Genomic DNA, 19,535 nt, shown 5'->3' with positions numbered 1-19,535 from the left:
TTCAGATATTCATTTCAGATAAAATGTAGTCAAGGCAAAAGATAAATAACAAATAAGGAACACACAAATAAACAAAAACAAAGGGTTCGGCCGCCTGGCAGAGATATTCCACCATATTGGTTCCAACCTGGGGATTAGAGAATATTATTATAAAATGTTGAACACAAATCAAGACACTCCTCACACAAGCCCACACACACAAATTGTGGCCTTTACTATTGCTCTGAACATGCTATACTACTACTATACAGTCTGTTGCTATGTGAAGGAAGTTCATGTGCATTGAGTTGAGTCCAGCCACTTTGTGTGTGGTTTACAGCAGGGGTGGGAAGAGTACTGAAATATCCTACTCAAGTAGAAGTACTGTTACTTCAATGACATTTTACTCAAGTAGAAGGAAAACTACTTTTGTAAAAAAAACAACAAAAGTAAAAGAAAAAAGTAGCTAATTAAAAAAGTAATTTAGTAACGCTGTGTGAACACAGGTTATTGCCATACACTCTAAAAATTAGGGGTTCAACAAGGGTTCTTCTAAGATCCTCAAAGTTCTTCAAAGAACCTTAGGGTTCTTGGCACTAAAATATTATTCCAAAAACCCCATAGGTGGGGTTCATCGAGGAACCTCCTTAGTTGGTGGGGGTTCTTGCAGGAACCTAACTGCCCAACTGAAACATTTGGATTTGAAAGGACTGCAGGTGCAGGCACTTCACTGAAATTTAAGGTAAGGTTTGTCCCTTGTATGATCTAAATTGATATTGTTTTATGACGATACCATCTATCTTTTCATATTTGTGCAAATCTTTCTAAAACAGAAAATTGACACAATTCAATGGATATCAATCAACAAAGAGGTAAGAATATGTATGCTATGAGAATATGTTGAAGGCTAGCTGTATTGGGTGCAGATGACTGAACTGCTCACTTTTGTGTCTGTGTCTGCAGGTATACAGACGAGGAGGCATACAAAGGTATGTCAATTGGTATTGGTATGTTATGCTGATCAAATTTACCATCCTCCTACCTTACATCTTCAACGAATATCCCATAGGCCTCTACATTATGGACAAGTAATGAAAACCATTATCCATTTTTTTTTTTTCATTCACATTCTCCACTAAAAACAAAATATGAATTATGTCGTGTGCATGTTTTGTTAATCAACTGTATAATTACTATTTTTGGGATTCACAGACTTCACCCTCCCTACACCTCTGATGAATATAACAGGAAATTTGTTCAATCACCATGCACTGCAAAAATCTTTCTGGCTATGGATACGGAGAACATCAACACATTAACATCAACACGCCAGAGGATATATCCATTGGACTTGGGGCTCTGCTGGGAGTTTTAATTCTGCTTTGCCACTGAAATCATAATAAACACTGAGAACTAAAATAATGTGTTATTGTTGTTATTGTTATTATTGTTATGCGTATTATTATTATTATTATTATTATTATTATTAATAATAATAATAATAGGGGAGGGGGGGAGTAGTTAAAAACAAAATGGATAAATGTGGATGAACATTTGAGAGACTACTTTCATTTCAATATGTAGCTACCTGCACTCAGTACACTGGTGGTGGCCAAAGCACTCTCAGGGCCATGCAGCCTCTAGTATCATAACTTCAACACAGTTTAAGTGGAGAGTCAAAATGGATAACGTTAGCCTAAACTTGGATGAACAATTGAGACATTACTTTATGTCATAGAAACAATTAAGCTAGAAAACATAGCTACAGTTACTGAACCACAATAAAAGCATGAGTTATAAGCTTGCCAACTAGCTACAAACAGGGAATAGGCCTAGCTTAGTCAAATCTGGTCTAGCTAGCCAAACCGGGTGAGAAACCTAGTTTGAGCTAGCTAGCTAAGCTAAGTTATCTAGCTAGCTAGCTACCTGAAGTGATTCAGGTCATTGAAGTCAAGTCATTGCACCACACAGTAAAGTTAAAGTTAAGCTTACAGAAGACAAGCTTTCTAACTACAGGCACTGATATAGCTAGCTAGCTAGTAAAACTTCAACAAAATGTTACCTTTCTGCTAACACACACAGCACAGGAAAATAGTTTGCTAGCTAGCTAAGTAGCTAGCTAGTGTTTGAGCTAGAAAGCATGCAGTTGTTTACTTGCTAGCATTCTAGCTAACATTGTCTAAAATTGTCAATGACTGAGATAGTATGTCATTATGATAGCTAGGTCTTTTTAACCTGAATGGATCATTAGTAATGTTAGCTAGCGTTTTAGTCACAGTTTTTGGTCAGCCACAACGCCATGCCCATTTGTTTGTCAAAAAGTAATTCCACTCAGCGCTGGCTGCACTGTCTGGTAGACTTGCTACAGTTGCAACAATCCTCATTCATGAGCTTGCTGGATCACTTCGATCTTCTGGATTTGGCGGGAGAATTAACCCACCCACTGGGTCATATCTCCACAACCCAACATCAATAACCCAGCATTAACAACCCAACATAGCTATTTTTTAAGAAAACAACCCAAATATGTGACCCAATGCCTGCAACCCAGCAAACGGGTCATCCAAACAACCCAGCATGTTTTAGTGTACCTACAAACCTTGACTTCTTTGATAGTAGCTTTAAACTCTCTCTGGATGCACAAACATATCTGCATGACTAACCCCCCACACACACACCACCCACCACCCTTCAGAGTGCAGTGTAGTGTATTGTGACTGTGGACTCTGCTGCCACAATGTGGTTGTTTGTGAGAACTGCAGTCTCTCTCCACAGCACAGCTGAGAGACTCCGAGGACATTTTAAGGGCATGTAACGTCTCAACGCATTATGGGCCCATTTATCATATTTGGTCCTCTGTGGGCGCCGTGCCACAAATAATCACCACTGGTTGACGTCAACTGAGGGGGATACAATGATACAATAACTTAGAGAATGTTTATCGCGGTATCGTGGTGAGAATGTTTATCATGGTAGAAGACTTCAAATCAGACTCTGATTCCAAGACAATTGAATATGGGTGAATGCAGTTCCATTTCATAAAAACAGTGAGTGAGACATTTGTCTCTTATGACTGCCTCTGCAGTGGTTTGGAACTATGTCTGTTCTCTAAAGGTTTCTTATTTATTTATTTATTTCTGTGTGGGGTGGGGGGCAGGTTTGTTCTTATTTCATCTCATTTAATTCACTGGCGGGCACTCAGGACTGGGGCCTTGAAATAGCTGAGGTGTTTTTCTGTTGCTTTGAAAGGCTAGCACTTGTGAAGGTGCTCTAGCTAGATTCCCTTAAGAGGTTAGGCTAGAGGAGAACAGCTACAGGCACTGTATAGTCTCTCTCTGTGTGTGTGTGTGTGTGTGTGTGTGTGTGTGTGTGTGTGTGTGTGTGTGTGTGTGTGTGTGTGTGTGTGTGTGTGTGTGTGTGTGTGTGTGCGTGTGCGTGTGCGTGTGTGTTTATGTGCCCACACGCGTGCTTTCGTGTGTGCGTATGTGTATATGCGTGTGTTCCTGTGTGTGTGTGTGTGTGTGTGTGTTTGTTTTGCTAGATTAATGTTAGATGAGCACACCTGTTAGATAAACCTCATGCTACTCCTCGGCTGCCCTCACATCTGCTAGTAGATTGCAGCAAAACTCTTTCCTTTTCAAGTGAAATCCTCCAAGCTTTCATCCTAATGGCACCTTCTCTTTCCTGTGTAATTTGTGTGGTAATTATGTAAAGTGGAGCTGACTTTAAAATCAGTCAGCCTTCCCATCCTTCTCATCTTCTTCATCAGCAATTACAATGAGCTGCACCGAGTTACTGATTCACTTTCACACTCTCAGACAAACACACACATATGCACACACACACAGGCGTGCATATACACAGGCGCACGCATGCAAGCGCCCATGCACAAGCACGCACACATACACACTCACAGGCACACACAGGCTCACACAGTTTGTGTGTACATTTGTGTAGGTGAGTGTGTGTATGTGTGTGTGCACCGTCAGTGAAATTGAAAAACGCAGTGGGGTTCAGCAGAGCTGAAGGGGACATCTGAGATTCACTCAGCTGTTTGCTTCACTATTTGGGGGGGGGGGCATGGTTAAATTACAGTTAGTATGCTTTTGTCAATGTCAAAAACACTCCACACATCACACTTTCACCATTTCAAACCAAGCAAGGACAAAGAGTGTAATAAAGAATCAAACCAAGGACAAGGGTAATAGAGAATCAAAGCAGTATAAGTACTCTATTCTAGAGCGGCTGAGCCAGGGGAAACAAGTGTTTACCATGTCCCGTTGAGGTGTCAAATCAAGGACATGAACACAATGCAGTGTAGAAGCACAACTCAGACAATAAAATAGAGGTGTACAGTGTCCTCAGCAGGTGTCATAACAAACAGAGCACAGTGAAAGGTGTGGATACTCCTGTCCTGTTCTCTCCGTGGTTATAAAAGATCAAAATGAGATGGTTTAGGTGCTAGTACACTCTGTTCAAAGCTTTTGTCACCGCACGCACACTCACATGCACGCACACAAGCGGTCAACAGGACAGGGTAGTCAGTGGGAACATTTGAGTGCAGTCGTCATGGCGTCAGTGCCGTGCCCTTGTCATTGGGAGATAGCAGCTCTTTATCTATTGGGGAGATTGACAGTATAATGAACATTGATTGGCTCTTAATGCATGCCAAGTTTTTCATTACCGGAGAGCACAGTGGCAGCAGTGTCCTTTAAACAGAGCAGGTCATCTGAATACATATCTCAGAGAGGCTGACTCACACCGACACGCTCACAAAACAAAACACACACACACATACATGCTCAAAGATGATCACATTCAACTAGGGTTTTACACAGATGAAATACAAAGGACAATATAATCAGATAGTTATAAATGGATGATTGAAAGTCACAATGACATACCTCTGTCACCCAATCACATCCTCAGATCCATTCTCCAACTTCCTGATTAAGTATTCCATCCTGGTCTACCTCATCATCGATAGGTCAGATGGAATGTCAATTAAAGCTCTTTGTTGATTTAAGTGCCCAAATTCCTGGCGGTAGGGCAGCTTTGTCACCTCATTACTGGCTTTAATTAACACTTTCAGTCAGCTGCGGGATTGGATATGCTTTGTGTTTATGATGTATAGACAGTGAGGGAAAACTCCTTGGTTAATTTAATGGGACTATAATGTTCAGGATGTAACATGGACAGTAACAGAGAACAGAAAAAAAACAGAATAACATAACATTATGGTAGCTGCAGTAGAATATTGGAGTAGAGGAGTTTCCATTTTCCATACTCTCCCATCACATCCTCTCCCTACAGTACATATTTTCCTTCATATTAAATATATGTTTTAACCATTTCGGTTAAGCCAAGATTAGGGCCCCTTTTCACAAAGTATCTCAATCAGAGTGCTGATCCAGGATCAGGCCCTTCCCTTTTATTCATTATGTTTTAAAAGGCTAAACTGATCCTAGATCAGCACTCCTATTCTGAGATGCTTTCTGAATACCATCCCAATTGTGATAAATGAAAAGATTAAAGTGAAGGAACTAATCCCTGACTATTGTGTGTGGCTTGCCTGCGGAAGACAACCTGCCACCATGTCTATGTGAACACACTATAGTGACATGTCTGTCTGTCCCTCAGGGGTCTGTAGCTCTGTCAGTTAGTATCAGCCTGACAGTCACTTACTGGGATATTAAACCTCCCTGATCTCTCTTCACACCTCACACTCAACCGTAGACATTCTGTCTGGAGGTGTTCCCCCTCTCCCAACTACATTCTGTTAGTTCTCCCTCTCTTTCTCTATCTTTCTCTCTTACTTTGTCTTTATCACTCTCTCTTTTTCACTCTATCCACCTTACCTCTTTCTTTCTCTCTCCTCTCTCCTCCCTCTTCCCCTCTCTCTTCCTGGTTCTGTCTTCATTGTACTCAGAGGTGTTCCCCCTGTCCTCGTCCAGCCTATACCTGTTATGCTGTGTATAAATGAAGCCTTGGCAGAAGCTTGGAAGGGAGGAGGGTGAGAAGCATCTAATCGTACATAATAACATATTGATCGGGACGTAATTGTAGAGTTTGTCAGCAATTTCTTTGCCACTGCGTCAAAGGAGGGTGTGTGTGTGTGTGTGTGTTTTCCAGATGGAGTTTTCACAGCTGTGAGGACTAAAAGAGTGTTTGTGTCTACTGGCTGAATGCCGGGAAGCAATTAATGGAGAGAAAAAGAGAGAGAAAGAGAGAGGAGGAGAGCGAGCAGAGTGGGCCTGTAATATCAGTGGATTCAGATTCCAGCAGATGTAGGGTATCACAGTCTGTCTCCTTTTGTTTCCCTCTCGTGTTCTTCCTCTCTGCTTTAAACCCGGCTCTGCCAGAGTAGCTATTTCATGGCCGATTTAACGCATTTTTATACAGCGCTCTCTCCCTCTCATCTCTACTGTGAGACAGGTATAGAAGTGTGCTGTGAGGTATGAGTGTATGTGTGTGTTCCATCTTGAGCCCTTCCCTTGTACCTCAGCCATCATCTGTGTGTAAACGAGTACGGTTGGATACACTCTAGGGGAGTCTACAGCATGCTGTAGGTACAGTATGTACTTAACATTTGTTATGGCAAGAAAAATGAAAGAGAAAAAATACAGAGAGAGTCTCACCTGAAGAGAGCGGTGATGGGAAACCAGCAAGGGACAATAGCATGGGGAGCATGTGTGTGTGTCTGTGTGTGAGCGTGCACGTGTGCTGAAAACCTGATGTAGTTACGATGTACATTTCTCCACCTAAACAAGATGTGTGACAGCAGATATTGTGACTAACACATTTCTGTCTTCTCTCTCTCTCTCTCTCTCTCTCTCTCTCTATCTCTCTCTCTCTCTCTCTCCCTCCATCTCTCTGGTATTTATTTCTATTTTCTCTCTCTCTCTCTCTCTCTCTTTCTCTCTCTCTCTCTCTCTCTCTCTCTCTCTCTCTCTCTCTCTCTCTCTCTCTCTCTCTCTCTCTCTCTCTCTCTCTCTCTCTCTCTCTCTCTCTCTCTCTCTTTCTCTCTCTTTCTCCCCCCGACAGAGGCGTCCATCTTGAGTTATGACGGCAGTATGTACATGAAGGTGGTGATGCCTCAGGTGATGCACACAGAGGCTGAGGACGTGTCTCTACGTTTCATGTCCCAGCGGGCCTACGGCCTGCTCATGGCCACCACCTCGCGGGACTCGGCTGACACGCTGCGTCTCGAGCTGGACGGTGGCCGGGTCAAGCTCACGGTCAACCTAGGTATCGTATGACATTACAGACTACGCCACGTGTTAAAAAACGTGGCACTCTCTTTCTCTCTTCGTTTAATGTCTCTATCCCTCCATCATTATTCTTTTATTTCTTTTTTGGTTTGGTTAATAGAGTAAAGGATCGCAATAATATAAGGAGTAGTGATAAAAAAATATATATATTTTATTTGCATGGACTTTATTGTGATCTGTGTCATTAGATATAGATTGAGTAACACTCTTTATAGACATTGCTATACTTTTTAACTAAACTTTTTTGGCTTTATTTAAGCTATTTCATTCTGAAAGTTCTTGTCATTGATAAATATGCTGTCTGGCCCATCTTTTGAACAGATAAACCATAGCCATTGTCATTTTGAGACAGTCACAGCACCAGTAGATATCATTATTTATAAAGTACATCTTAAATTGTCATTTAAAGTCTGAATACTATACACACTATTGCTGATTAGCACACTATTGTTATTATAATATATTATATCAAATACATCTTTATAAACATTGTGTAGTGCTGTGACTTTCTAAGAGGTGACTTACTCCAACTGATTCTCAGTTCATCATCTACAGGAAATTGAGAAAGAAAAATCTCAACTTTACATTTTCAACTAACATCATCTTCTTGTCTTCAAGTTGAAACTTCTTGGCTTTTGATTTTGGGTTTGTTCTCCTTCTCTTTGTTTATGGTGTACACATACTATATACAATCTCTATGTACATCTCCTAGCTATCAACTCCATTTCCCATCATGCTTTGTCAAAAGATGGTATTCACCCCTTCAAAGGCCTTAAGCCTGCGGCCCGTCAGGCGAACAGCCCGAGAACAGAGCCCAGCCAAACCTGCAGCTGGCTGCCCCCCAGGCAACCTTCCTTCTCTCTTTTTTTACAAACACACCACTGTGTTACAAAAAGGAAAGAAGCACTAGTGTACATAACCTATATTTACACACAATTTGTCTTTAAGATTGATTAAAGCTTTAATAAAGCTGGATATTTGTCATAATAGTTTGTAGTGTGCTTCGTCATTATAATACCTATAGTAGCAATTGATAGACTATGTTATGCACACTAAATATTACTTTAGTCATCAAAGTATTTTATTAAGAATTGCAACTACAAAAATTGGCTACACAAAACTACCCTACACAATTCACTTTTTGTATCAAGTACAATATCAATAACGAGCATCACATATCCACATTTAAGTGTTGAAGAGATACATATTCTTAATGTGTTTATCTAAACCCATATGATACATTGTTTCATAGAAACTACCTACAGTATATATAATATATATGTTATTTAGCAGACACTTACAGTCATGCGTGCATACGTTTTACATATGGGTGGCCCCAGCGGGAATCGAACCCACACCCCTTGCAAGCGCTATGCTCTACCAACTGAGCAACACAGTCTCTATACTGTACTGTTAGATATGAGGGTCTTGTGCCTCTGCATGGTGCTGGTGCTGATTGGATCGTGGCTGTTCGCTCCCACTTTTCTGTTGCGGTTGACGACACATGAACCCACTAGCCACATGGTGACCAACCCAGAATGTCCCTTGCAGGATCCCATAGGCCGACTCAAAATGTCCGTCACAGAAACCTGTAGGCCTATAACAGGTAGGAATCTGTTGTCAGCGAAGGAACTAGTCAATTATCTTTCACTAGTCCATTCGCTTTTTTTAATTGATAATCTTGGAAATATTTCTCCAAAATAATAAAAGTGTTGTAACACTTTTTTATATATTTAAGTTTATTCAACTGTCAAGTAGAATAGTATTGCACTGTTTCAAAGATCTGTGGCTCCAATATGAATAGCTAACACCACCTTCTTGCTAATATCAGATATATGATTTTAATAGCCTGTTTAGTCAACAAGTTGGTGTGAAGGCTTTGGAGCTGGAGACTTTGAGTTTTAAATCAAAATGAAAACTATTCCAAAATGGAAGTCTATGCTGGGTTGGAGAATCTATGTGGTTGGTAAAATAAAAGCGGCCATTTTAAAAAATGTTGACAGCCAATGTCCTTGTTATGCAGCTTTAAATAAATTACATTTGCCCTTATGTGTATAATCTAAGTGTTATAACTTAGTAGTGGTCACAAAACTAAGTTAATTTCATAACTTTAACAAGTGCTGCAAAAGCGCTATGTACATTTTACCATACAACACCCAACTAATCCCCATGTCAGTCATAACTATTGTATATGGACCAACGATTTGACATTTGTGAATATATTCATTCTACCTCATACTTATTGCTACATTACCAGTTATTACAATCATATTGAAATTGCAGTAGCACTTGTAGAATACAAGCCAGCCATTTGTAATCTAAGCTAACACGCTAGCACCTGAAAGTCAATATAGGACCCCCCACCTCCCCCTTACAAAATGGCCGCCTCTCTGCATGTGGACGTCCCCGGAAGGGTGGAATTCTTGTTTTTGGATGTCTGCAGCTATAACCTTGAAGGATGCAATTTCATCTGTCATTTATTCTTCCCCATCTAGACTGTATCAGGATAAACTGTACTTCCAGTAAGTTAACACTCAAGTTTCATTTTGCTCTTGTATTATTATACTCTGCTGTTTAAAGGAATGTGTTATTTTAAGTGTGCCTTTCTCTTATCCCTATGGTGTTGGTTGGAGAAGGGGTGTGTCTGTCAGTTCAACTGGTCAGACCATCAGTAGATCACGGACAACAGAAACACCCAAACTGGAAACAGACAGTCAGGGTGGTGATTTGTTAATCTCTTAGGTTTTAGTTTTATTTCAGACCATATTTTATTAAATAAGAACGTTTCATGTTATAAGGTCCTGTGACAGATTTCTTTCCCTGTATGAATGTATTTTAGTGATATAGGAAGTTCCACTGTAATGAAAGTTTAATTTACCGTTTTGGCTGCATTATGCATTCCCTTTTTAGAGACGGATAATTATATAACCCTTTTCATAATTATATATGGCAGATATTTTGGTTTTCATCACGAAGTTGAGATTAAGAAATCACCACTTGTTACATAACTAAACATTTGAAAATTCTTACATGAAAGAGCTTCGTCATAGGTGGACAACGTAGAATACATATACATATATACAGTAGAATAAGTAGCTTGAACATACAACATGATTACCAGATATATATAAAGATGTTATACTATTCATTTAGTGTAGGTCCTCTTCAAGTGTATTGCGACAAATTAGTTAATGGTTTTATTATGATTATATCAGTATCATGATACTGTACGATTTATTTAATGTGTGAATTTGGTGAGCTCTGTTTGCATCTAAACGTGTGTCTCTAAGTCTGAGCTTTAGTTTGACACTATAATACACTCAGATATATGAAGTGTCCATACTGTTGGGGAGTAGGTCAACATTAACTGCTTTTACTCATGAATAGGGCTCGGAAACCTTTAGTGTACTGTCTGTCTGTCTGTGTGTGCGTGAAGGAGTCAGCATGCTATTTCCATGGATGATGTATTCACAGGTGAACAAAAACACATTTTTCTCTGTAGTCAGAGGCCTTATGAGGTTTTTTAATTGTCAGACACAAGAATGAAAAGTACATTTTAAGTGTTGCACATTCGTTTCAAAGCTCTCAACAGACTAAGACCATGTGAGGACTGAGGTCTTTTATGTAAGAGACACATTCAGTGTGTGTGTATGTGAATCAATGTGTGTGTGTGTGTGTGTGTGTGTGTGTGTGTGTGTGTGTTTGTGTGTGTGTGTGTGCACGCGTTCCTGCATGCGTGTGTGTTGTTTGTGAGTGACAGATATGTTTACTGTTATTGTATATTCAGCTCCTATAATGTCTGATACTAATTGCTGCAGTAAATTGCTCTGGCATTTCAGGACAAAGAGTGGAATCCAGATTTTACATAATGTCTTCTGCTGGGTAGCCCACCTGGAGAAGAAAATCCGGGTGGTCTCAGACATAATCGAGCAGCACCTTTCCAACCACTTCTATTTTTTCCCCCCATATTGTGTAATACCTGAAAATGAGGCCTATTTTGTGATTTATGAGCTACTCTGAGCTAATAGCCTAGTTGTTAACACTCCACAATGACAGCACAAGGAAACAAGAAACTGTCCAAATCAATGCAGCATCCCTCCAGGTGTTTCTGAGCTCATCTGGTTGTGTCTGCCAGACTCTGTTTGTGTCGGCTGCTTTAAATCAACAGCACACCCATGACAGGGTGAGAACACACAGAAGTGTCCCGGAGAATATCGCTCCTGCTGAAGCTCCTGTATCTCCTGTCATTACAGAGGCCAGATAAGTAGGGTCAGACACACACACCCACACAAACGCTCACGGTAGTGCAGTAGGCTGTCTAGATCACTGGGCTTTATTTGGTACTTAGAGGGATTCTGGTAAAACCAAGCTGAAGTTCAAGCGATCAGCTCTGGGGCTTTACCTGGCTGTGAAAGATACAGTAATAACCTAGTATACACGTAGGTAACACTACAGTCCTCTTTGAACTAGTATTAATTTACTAACAACAGATTTTGAAGGAAGGTATTTCCAGACCCTATGATGAGTAAAAGCTGTGTAATTGTTGAATTGACTGCAGTGTTTTTCTGCTGAATACATGATGGTGCTATTCCTGTGTGCTATCACAATTTAAGAAATATTGTTGTAGAAAAATGTATTCGTTGTTGCTTTTTACCAAAATAACCAAACCTTTGTTTTCCACATGCAATTTGAAAAGTGAAAGAATATGTGAAAATGCAAAAATGATCCCAATTGAAAATGAATCAGAAGACAAATCAAGTTGACATGTCAAGGTGCTCTGCTATCATCATCCCCAATATATAATAATATAATAATAATAATAATAATAATAATAATAATAATAATAATATGCCATTTAGCAGACGCTTTTATCCAAAGTGACTTACAGTCATGTGTGCATACATTTTTACGTATGGGTGGTCCCGGGGATCGAACCCACTACCCTGGCGTTACAAGCGCCATTGTCTACCAATTGAATTACACCTGCTCCTTAGATTGGTTACAAATAAGCCCATTATATCACCTCCTTCTATTGGAAAAGGCCCAATATAACAGCCCCTATTGGAAAGTGGAAAGCAACTGGAAAGCAAAGGTTTGGTTGGTGAGGCAGGACAACTTTAACTTTGTGACCAACCATCGTTCTCAGGCAAGGGACCAGAGACCCTGTATGCTGGGCAAAAACTCAATGATAATGAGTGGCATACGGTCCGCGTGGTCCGCCGGGGCAAAACCTACAAGCTCACGGTGGACGATGACATAGCAGAAGGTACTATACTAGCTACAGTCTGAGAGAAAGTTCCTCATCTGCTACTGTTTGTATGGGTGATATGTCTGGTGTTCTCATTTAGTTTAAGGCTTACGTGAATTACAAAATTAGCTAATAAAGATGAACTATCCTTATAGTGGTTTTGAATGTTATTTGAAAACATTATTTGAGAAAGGTGACTATAAACTGTTGACATCTATTGATATGTCTGAATTGTTCTTGCTGAGTTTATTCATTTGTACTATTACATTGTATTTACCCATATTGTAACGAAAATTCACCACCTCTTTATATTCAGCCCTTTTGTGTTAGTATCAGACAGTGTTTTCTTTTTCTTTTTTCTTTTCGTTCTTTTCACTCCATCCCCTACTCCAGGCCAGATGGCGGGTGACCACACCCGTCTGGAGTTCCACAACATCGAGACGGGCATCATGACGGAGAGACGCTTCGTCTCGGCCATCCCCTCTAGCTTCATTGGACACCTGCAGAGCCTCAGGTTCCTCTTCTCTCATATACTTTGTTATATACTTTCTGCTATATACTGTTATAAACGTTGTTATTTCACCCAGAAATACATAACAGTATACAAGCTACAAGCTCTTTACAGGCAATGCAAACGGTTTTGAATGTGACTACTACGCCATCAGATTGGATATGTTGACATTGTTGACATGATGTCAGTTTTGGAGAAACCCGATCTAAATCAGTTAACATGGCTGTTTTGTTTTGCTTAACTTCAGCAGATCTTGTTGATAAGTTTGCCGCTAGCGAATGACAAGTCCTTCCAGTTAACAAGAAAGGGATGTAGTTGATCTGTTTTAATGTATCAGATAATATATTTTTCAAATATAACTTTATTCCCCTTTATTGACTCCAGGTTCAATGGTATGCTGTACATCGATCTCTGTAAGAACGGAGACATCGACTTCTGCGAGCTAAACGCCCGCTTTGGCATGCGCTCCATCATCGCTGACCCTGTGACCTTCAAGTCCAAGAGCAGCTACCTGAGCCTGGCCACCCTGCAGGCCTACACCTCTATGCACCTGTTCTTCCAGTTCAAGACCACCTCCCCGGACGGCTTCATAATGTTCAACAGTGGAGACGGAAACGACTTCATTGCTGTGGAGCTGGTCAAAGGGTGAGTGGGTTCGACCTGGTCTTAGACTTTGTTGTTTGTTTACGTTATTTATTTTTGTCACCATGTGGTGGCCGAACAACGATGCTGATATGCTGTGTTAATAAGAATTCCGCTGACACTGTACTTTGATTATAAAGGTTTATTATATCAAAAGATTTCAGCGTCAATTTACAGATTTCTGCAGAATCTGGAGAACAACTAACCCAATCTCAAATATGATTATTCTCCCCGTCCTTTGTTGAAAACCTGGTATAGATCCATAAGATGGGTGTTTTGAATAGACCAATCCCTGGCTTCCACATATCCAAGTCTCCTCTGTTTCAGGGGGCCCCTATAGTGATGCTTTCCAGATGTTTCAGCAAGGCAGAGTAAAGTTCATCTAACACACCATTTGCAAACGTCAGCCAAAATTATAAACTGTTCAGATACTGCATATTTCCCCCCTTCGAGACTAATTAAGTCTCGAAAACAAAAATAATAGGATTATGACAAATAACAATTTTTATTACATCAGGCTTCTTGAGTAACTTTAGCAATAAAACAACATGTATGGAGAATAAACAAATTTTTATGTAAACAAATTTTCATGGAGTGTAAACAAATTTTTATGGAGTGTGAGAGACCTGTCTGGCAGCTTTCATTCCAAATATCCATCAATCAATCAAGACAGGCGACCACCTAAGTACTCCAGATAAATTTATAAACGTTATCAATGCATTTTAAGCTATGATGCAATTGAATACACATGAAAACCTCAGAAAACAAAATACAATCAAAAATGTCCACATTCAGGCTGGTCGACCCATCGGACCCTCCTGTGGATTCTCTCTGTCCCTGCCTAGACCCAATATCCCTAAGCATCCCCACATGTACCCAACAACAGAAAACATAATTCTTCAAAAAATGTATACAGAAAGAATATGACATAAATTATGTATTACACATGCAAATATGTATATAAATCATTGCAGACACTGAAATGTAGTCCCCTGCACTGCATCTCCTCAGCAGTGTCGACTTTCAATGCAACGTCGATAATGGAATCTGAACATTTCCACACCGTCCTTGTTCAACTTCCTCCAGTCCATTCATATTGTCCATGTTTGAGTATTTTAATCCCACTCTACACATTCCCCCATATGCTTCTGGAAGAAAAGAAAACACCAACCAGTATATTTTGCAAAGCAACACATGCAAATTAAAACATCAATATCAACAATAATATAAAAATGATATATAAAATGAATCACATTCCATTTCCCCCCTTTGATTCATAAGAAAATACTAAATTTCACAATAATATGTAAAGAAATGTGAAAAATTATCACACAATCAGATATTCAAAATGGATATCTATCCATCAATACTCCATCCAGTCCCACTTGTTCATCTCCATCTAGATCAGTAACAGTTAACAACGGCATCTGAGTGTTTTCTCCAGGCATCACAACTCCAACCGATCTCAATATCATAGCCTTCGCAAAAGTCAATAACAAAGTACAAAAGCAAAACATCACACACAGCACTACAAGGGCCGCTACTAAAATCTGAACTATCACTGCTCCCACTGGGCCTAACTGATCTTGCAACCAAGCCTTCGCTGACCATCCAGCTCCTTCAGATTGACCAAACGCATCCCTTATACTCTTCAATGCATCTATAACACTAGTGATATTATCGGAACTATCGGGGATCAAAGTATAACAATCGTCCCCCGTCAAGTTCATAGCCACACATAAGCCACCCTGTTTGGCTAAAATATAGTCAAGAGCCATGTCATGTTTCAACAGCGTCAGTCTGTGACTTCTTTGAGTATTTGACAGAAGGTTAAACCCTCGTATCGTTTCGTTTGCAAAACCCTGCAAAGTATAGGTAATATTATCAATGTGATCTGCCAAAAATGTTACACCATACCATGGAAAAAGTCCAAGTCCCCACTTCTCTCCTAGACTTATCCTCCAATGGTGGGATTCCAGATTATGAAATTGCGCCATTTCCCTTTTCACCCTATTTCCAGACCTAGAATCAGATTGAGCTGTGTCCGGTGCTTCCCCCTTTTGAATGGTATAAACCTCATATGGAAGCTTCAACGTCGACATGTAACAACATCCTGACCATCCATAGGGTAAGAATATATAGGCTTTATCACCACAAACTCACCAAATATCTCGAAAATTCCCTATAGTCACATTGCCAGGCAAAAGCTGATCTTTTACCATCAAAGTCCTGCTCTTCTTACTAAATGGAACAGACAAAGTTACTTTATATATCTCATCCCTAACCTTACGTTCATGCATACCCAAAGTCATCATATAATCATCACAATCTGATATTCCCATAAAAATACCCGGTCCATCATATGTTTTATTTGAACAAAAACTGCTTTTAGCCTTCACGGGTTTTACCTCCAGTGCTTCAGGAATCGCTGTTAACTTATTTTCCTTCCGATCTAACAAATTCACATAGGGTAATTCATTTAACCAAGAACAATTAAACCTAGGCCTAAACAAGTGCTTCGACAACGACATCATTATATCTGTTAATGATTGTTGCTGATACAACAGCCATGATAAAGCATAAGATTGACACGCAGTTGATAGAGGTTGAGCCACCGTCTCTAAGATTGAACCCCATGTGCCTGGTGCTGGAATTCTCAACAGACATGGACCCTCCAGATTCCTCACTGATCTTACAGAATGAGTTAACTGCTGGAACCATAGATTCCTACCTGCCCATCCATCTTTAATTTGCAAAACAGAAGAATCAAATCCATATGCCTTCCATTTAGTTTCTCTCTTCCCTAACGAGCGGTATTGATCAGATATATCTTCTGGTGTTCCATCAAAATTAAAGAACTCATCCTGTACCTCTGGGATAGAATTCTGCACTATTTCAGATGAATCTTCATCATTCTCTGCTACCATCTGCTCTCCTATTTCAACACTGTCCTTACTACCATTTACACCAATCTCCAACTGTATCATAGACTTCTGAGTCACATTTACTACATCCTTTAATTTCAGAAAATGTGTTGTTGGTGTCTGTGTCACATTTCCGAAATGTGTTATCGCCGTCGTAACATTAATCTCTTTCAGAGTTACTGTTAAAATAGTGGCTTTAGTTGATGTATTAACACTCTTAATTATTTCCAAGGGCAAAGTGGCAGATATACTCTGTGTATTATTTGCTCTTGGAGTGACTACTGTAATATACTGCTCCTGAACTCCTTTGGTGACTGTGGAAACTTCAACAGACTTTAAATCTTTCATCATAAGCGTCACCTTACGAGTTTCATAGCCTTCTAACCAGTAATTCTTAACCGGAACAAATTTGAACGCTGGCTCTAAATAAGTACAAGTATATTCTCCCTGATCTTCCCATGTAACATTATGCAAAAGAAGTGAGCAATCACTCATAACCCTCTTCCACTTCATATCGTTGTACAAAATATACTTACTTTGATAAGGGGGCACAGCTTCTACTTCTGGTCCTGATAACAACACTTCTTCTCCATAATTATCTCTCCACGTGGGAGGAATGTCACCACCCCCACTCCGTCTCTCACATCTACAAGGAAGATGAGCTGTACCACCCATCCTAACCCTAATCACAGTCTTTTCTAAAATTGGTGTTGGAGCGATTTTCTGAGGCGCCATTGTATTCAAATGTGATACATTTATAGCTTTAATAACTGTCAAAGTTAAAAGAGTTGAATTGCTTCTCATTGTTGTTGTATTAGGCTGAAATGTTGATGTCATTGTTGTTGATTCATCTATTATCCCTACAGCTTGGAGCTCTTTACTTGTATTTCCATCTATCACCACTAGTGTCACTACATTAACTCTCAGTCCCGACTCTAATCCCTCACTTTCAAACTGTGGATTATAAAAACTACATATATAATCACCTTGATCCTCCTGCTGGGAATTGTACACATAGAGACTGCAATCACCCTCAATCTTCAGTCTTCTTTTATCATTCAGCAACGCATACTTTCTCAATGCAACTGCTCCTAACAGATCTAAACTCATGCCATAGCTATCTTCCCACTGAACTCTAAATTTCCCTTCACCACTGTTCTCTCTCGTACACTGACATGGAAGCTGAGCTGACTTTCCTAGAGTTACTTCAACCCTAGTTTTCGTAACGTTTTGGTCTGACTTTTTTCCTAACTGGTCTGGGGCTACTTTGTCTAACCGAATCACCAGCTTCTCCTGTAACAGAGTTGCCCTTGGTGATCTCTGCGGTTTCACATTCCACTGAAATATGCCCTGTTGTTACTGGGACGCATTGAAAATCAATGTCCCCAAATCTCCTTTCCTGTCCATCCATTGCAGAGTCATCTCTGGCATCATCAGAAGTGTACACATGATCATCAACGTTCTCCACAGCATGGACAATCTCTCCTTCTGGGTTTTGACTCTGGATATTGTCATGCATCTCTCCTTCTGCCTGTTCTTCCCTATCTCCATCCTGCTCTCTTGAGCCTTCAACATCCTGTCTCTCTGCGCGTGACACCTCTTCTCTAGTCACTTTAACACAATGTGACAAATGATACCACGTTGGAGACCCTTTAACCTGGACAGCCGTTCCAGTACTACGAACAACTTCAAATGGTCCTTCACGATGTTCGTTATACCACTTCCTTCTAAATACCTTCACGAACACCTTGTCCCCAGGTTGCACTGTACTCCTTTTTTTGCTCATCGAGCTTCTCCTGCACCTCTTCTTTTCTTTGCCTGTCAGAAACATATGTGGACAACTTTTTATGAAAATTGGCCATATATGTAACGTACGCTCTCATTTCATCTTCCAAAAGAGCCAAACTTGGACCCTTTCCGCTTGTTCACAAACAAGGCGTAGGCATCCTTCTTCCTGTGAGCAGTTCATGGGGTGTCATACGTAGATCACGCAACTCACTTGAGCGACACACCATTAATGCTAAAGGAAGCGCCGCTATCCAGTTTAGACCCGTATGCTGGCAAATTTTGACAATGCAATTTTTCAAAACACCGTTCATTTTTTCACAAATCCCTTTGACTTTGTGTGTGATAAACTGCTCCAAGACGTTGCTTAATTCCCAATCCATTTCACTGATTTATCCACAAATTATTTCCCATTATCTGAGGATATTCGATCAGGAAGTCCCCACCTGCTTATGACATCTTTACACAAGAACTTGGCAACCGATTGAGCTTCTTTTCACTTGGTTGGACAGGCCTCCGGCCATCGTGAAAATCTATCGACAACCACCAGCATATATCTCTTCCCTTCAACTGGTTTTATCATATCAACAAAGTCGATAACCAACTCACGCATAGGACCTCTCGGTGTAGGAATGTGACCAGGAAGAACAGTCAAACCCCTGCGAACATTATTTTTCAGACAGATTGTGCACCTGCCTATGACATAGTCAACCTGTTCAAGCAAATATGGTGCCCAAAAACCATACTCCTTTGTGATCTTTCTCCTAACCTCCCCCCTTGCAACATGAGCTAACCCATGTGCTTCCTGAATCATCAGGCCTAATAGGTCTAGAGGCGCTACTATCAACCCCTCATGGTTTCTCCAAAGACCAGAAGCATCTTTGACGGCACCTCGGTCTAGCCATAACTGTTTGTCAATCGTAGAAGCAGCTTCCTGCATCAAAATCACATCCTTAAGCGTAATTTTGTCTTCCAAGTCCACTCCATGAGTGACCAGAAAAACCTTGCCCAATTTGTCCGCTCCTGTGACGGCTTTTGCAGCTTCATCAGCAGCTTTGTTCCCTTGTGTGACTTTTGACACATCTGTTTTATGGGCTGCACACTTAGCTATCGCTATCTCTTTAGGCTTCATCATAGCATGCTACAGTTTCATTATTTGCGCATGATGTTGTATC

At 40.3% G+C, this 19,535-nt stretch overlaps 1 protein-coding gene across 1 annotated transcript in view; it reads left to right on the top strand.

Moving 5' to 3' along the window:
• LOC311124383 (neurexin-3a) overlaps positions 1-19,535 on the top strand; it is a gene marked incomplete at both ends in the record, with an annotated part of 57,493 nt that overhangs the window by 20,858 nt on the left and 17,100 nt on the right. The window contains 5 exons of the mRNA XM_084198546.1: positions 7,024-7,227; positions 9,746-9,772; positions 12,397-12,516; positions 12,892-13,012; positions 13,394-13,654. Coding sequence (XP_084054672.1) covers positions 7,024-7,227; positions 9,746-9,772; positions 12,397-12,516; positions 12,892-13,012; positions 13,394-13,654 — 733 coding nt within the window. The remainder of the gene's footprint in view (positions 1-7,023; positions 7,228-9,745; positions 9,773-12,396; positions 12,517-12,891; positions 13,013-13,393; positions 13,655-19,535) is intronic.

This window comes from Coregonus lavaretus, assembly GCF_964263955.1.
Source record: "Coregonus lavaretus genome assembly, contig: HAP1_SCAFFOLD_851, whole genome shotgun sequence".
Taxonomy (NCBI): domain Eukaryota; kingdom Metazoa; phylum Chordata; class Actinopteri; order Salmoniformes; family Salmonidae; genus Coregonus; species Coregonus lavaretus.
This window is presented reverse-complemented; position numbering and strand designations above follow the sequence as displayed.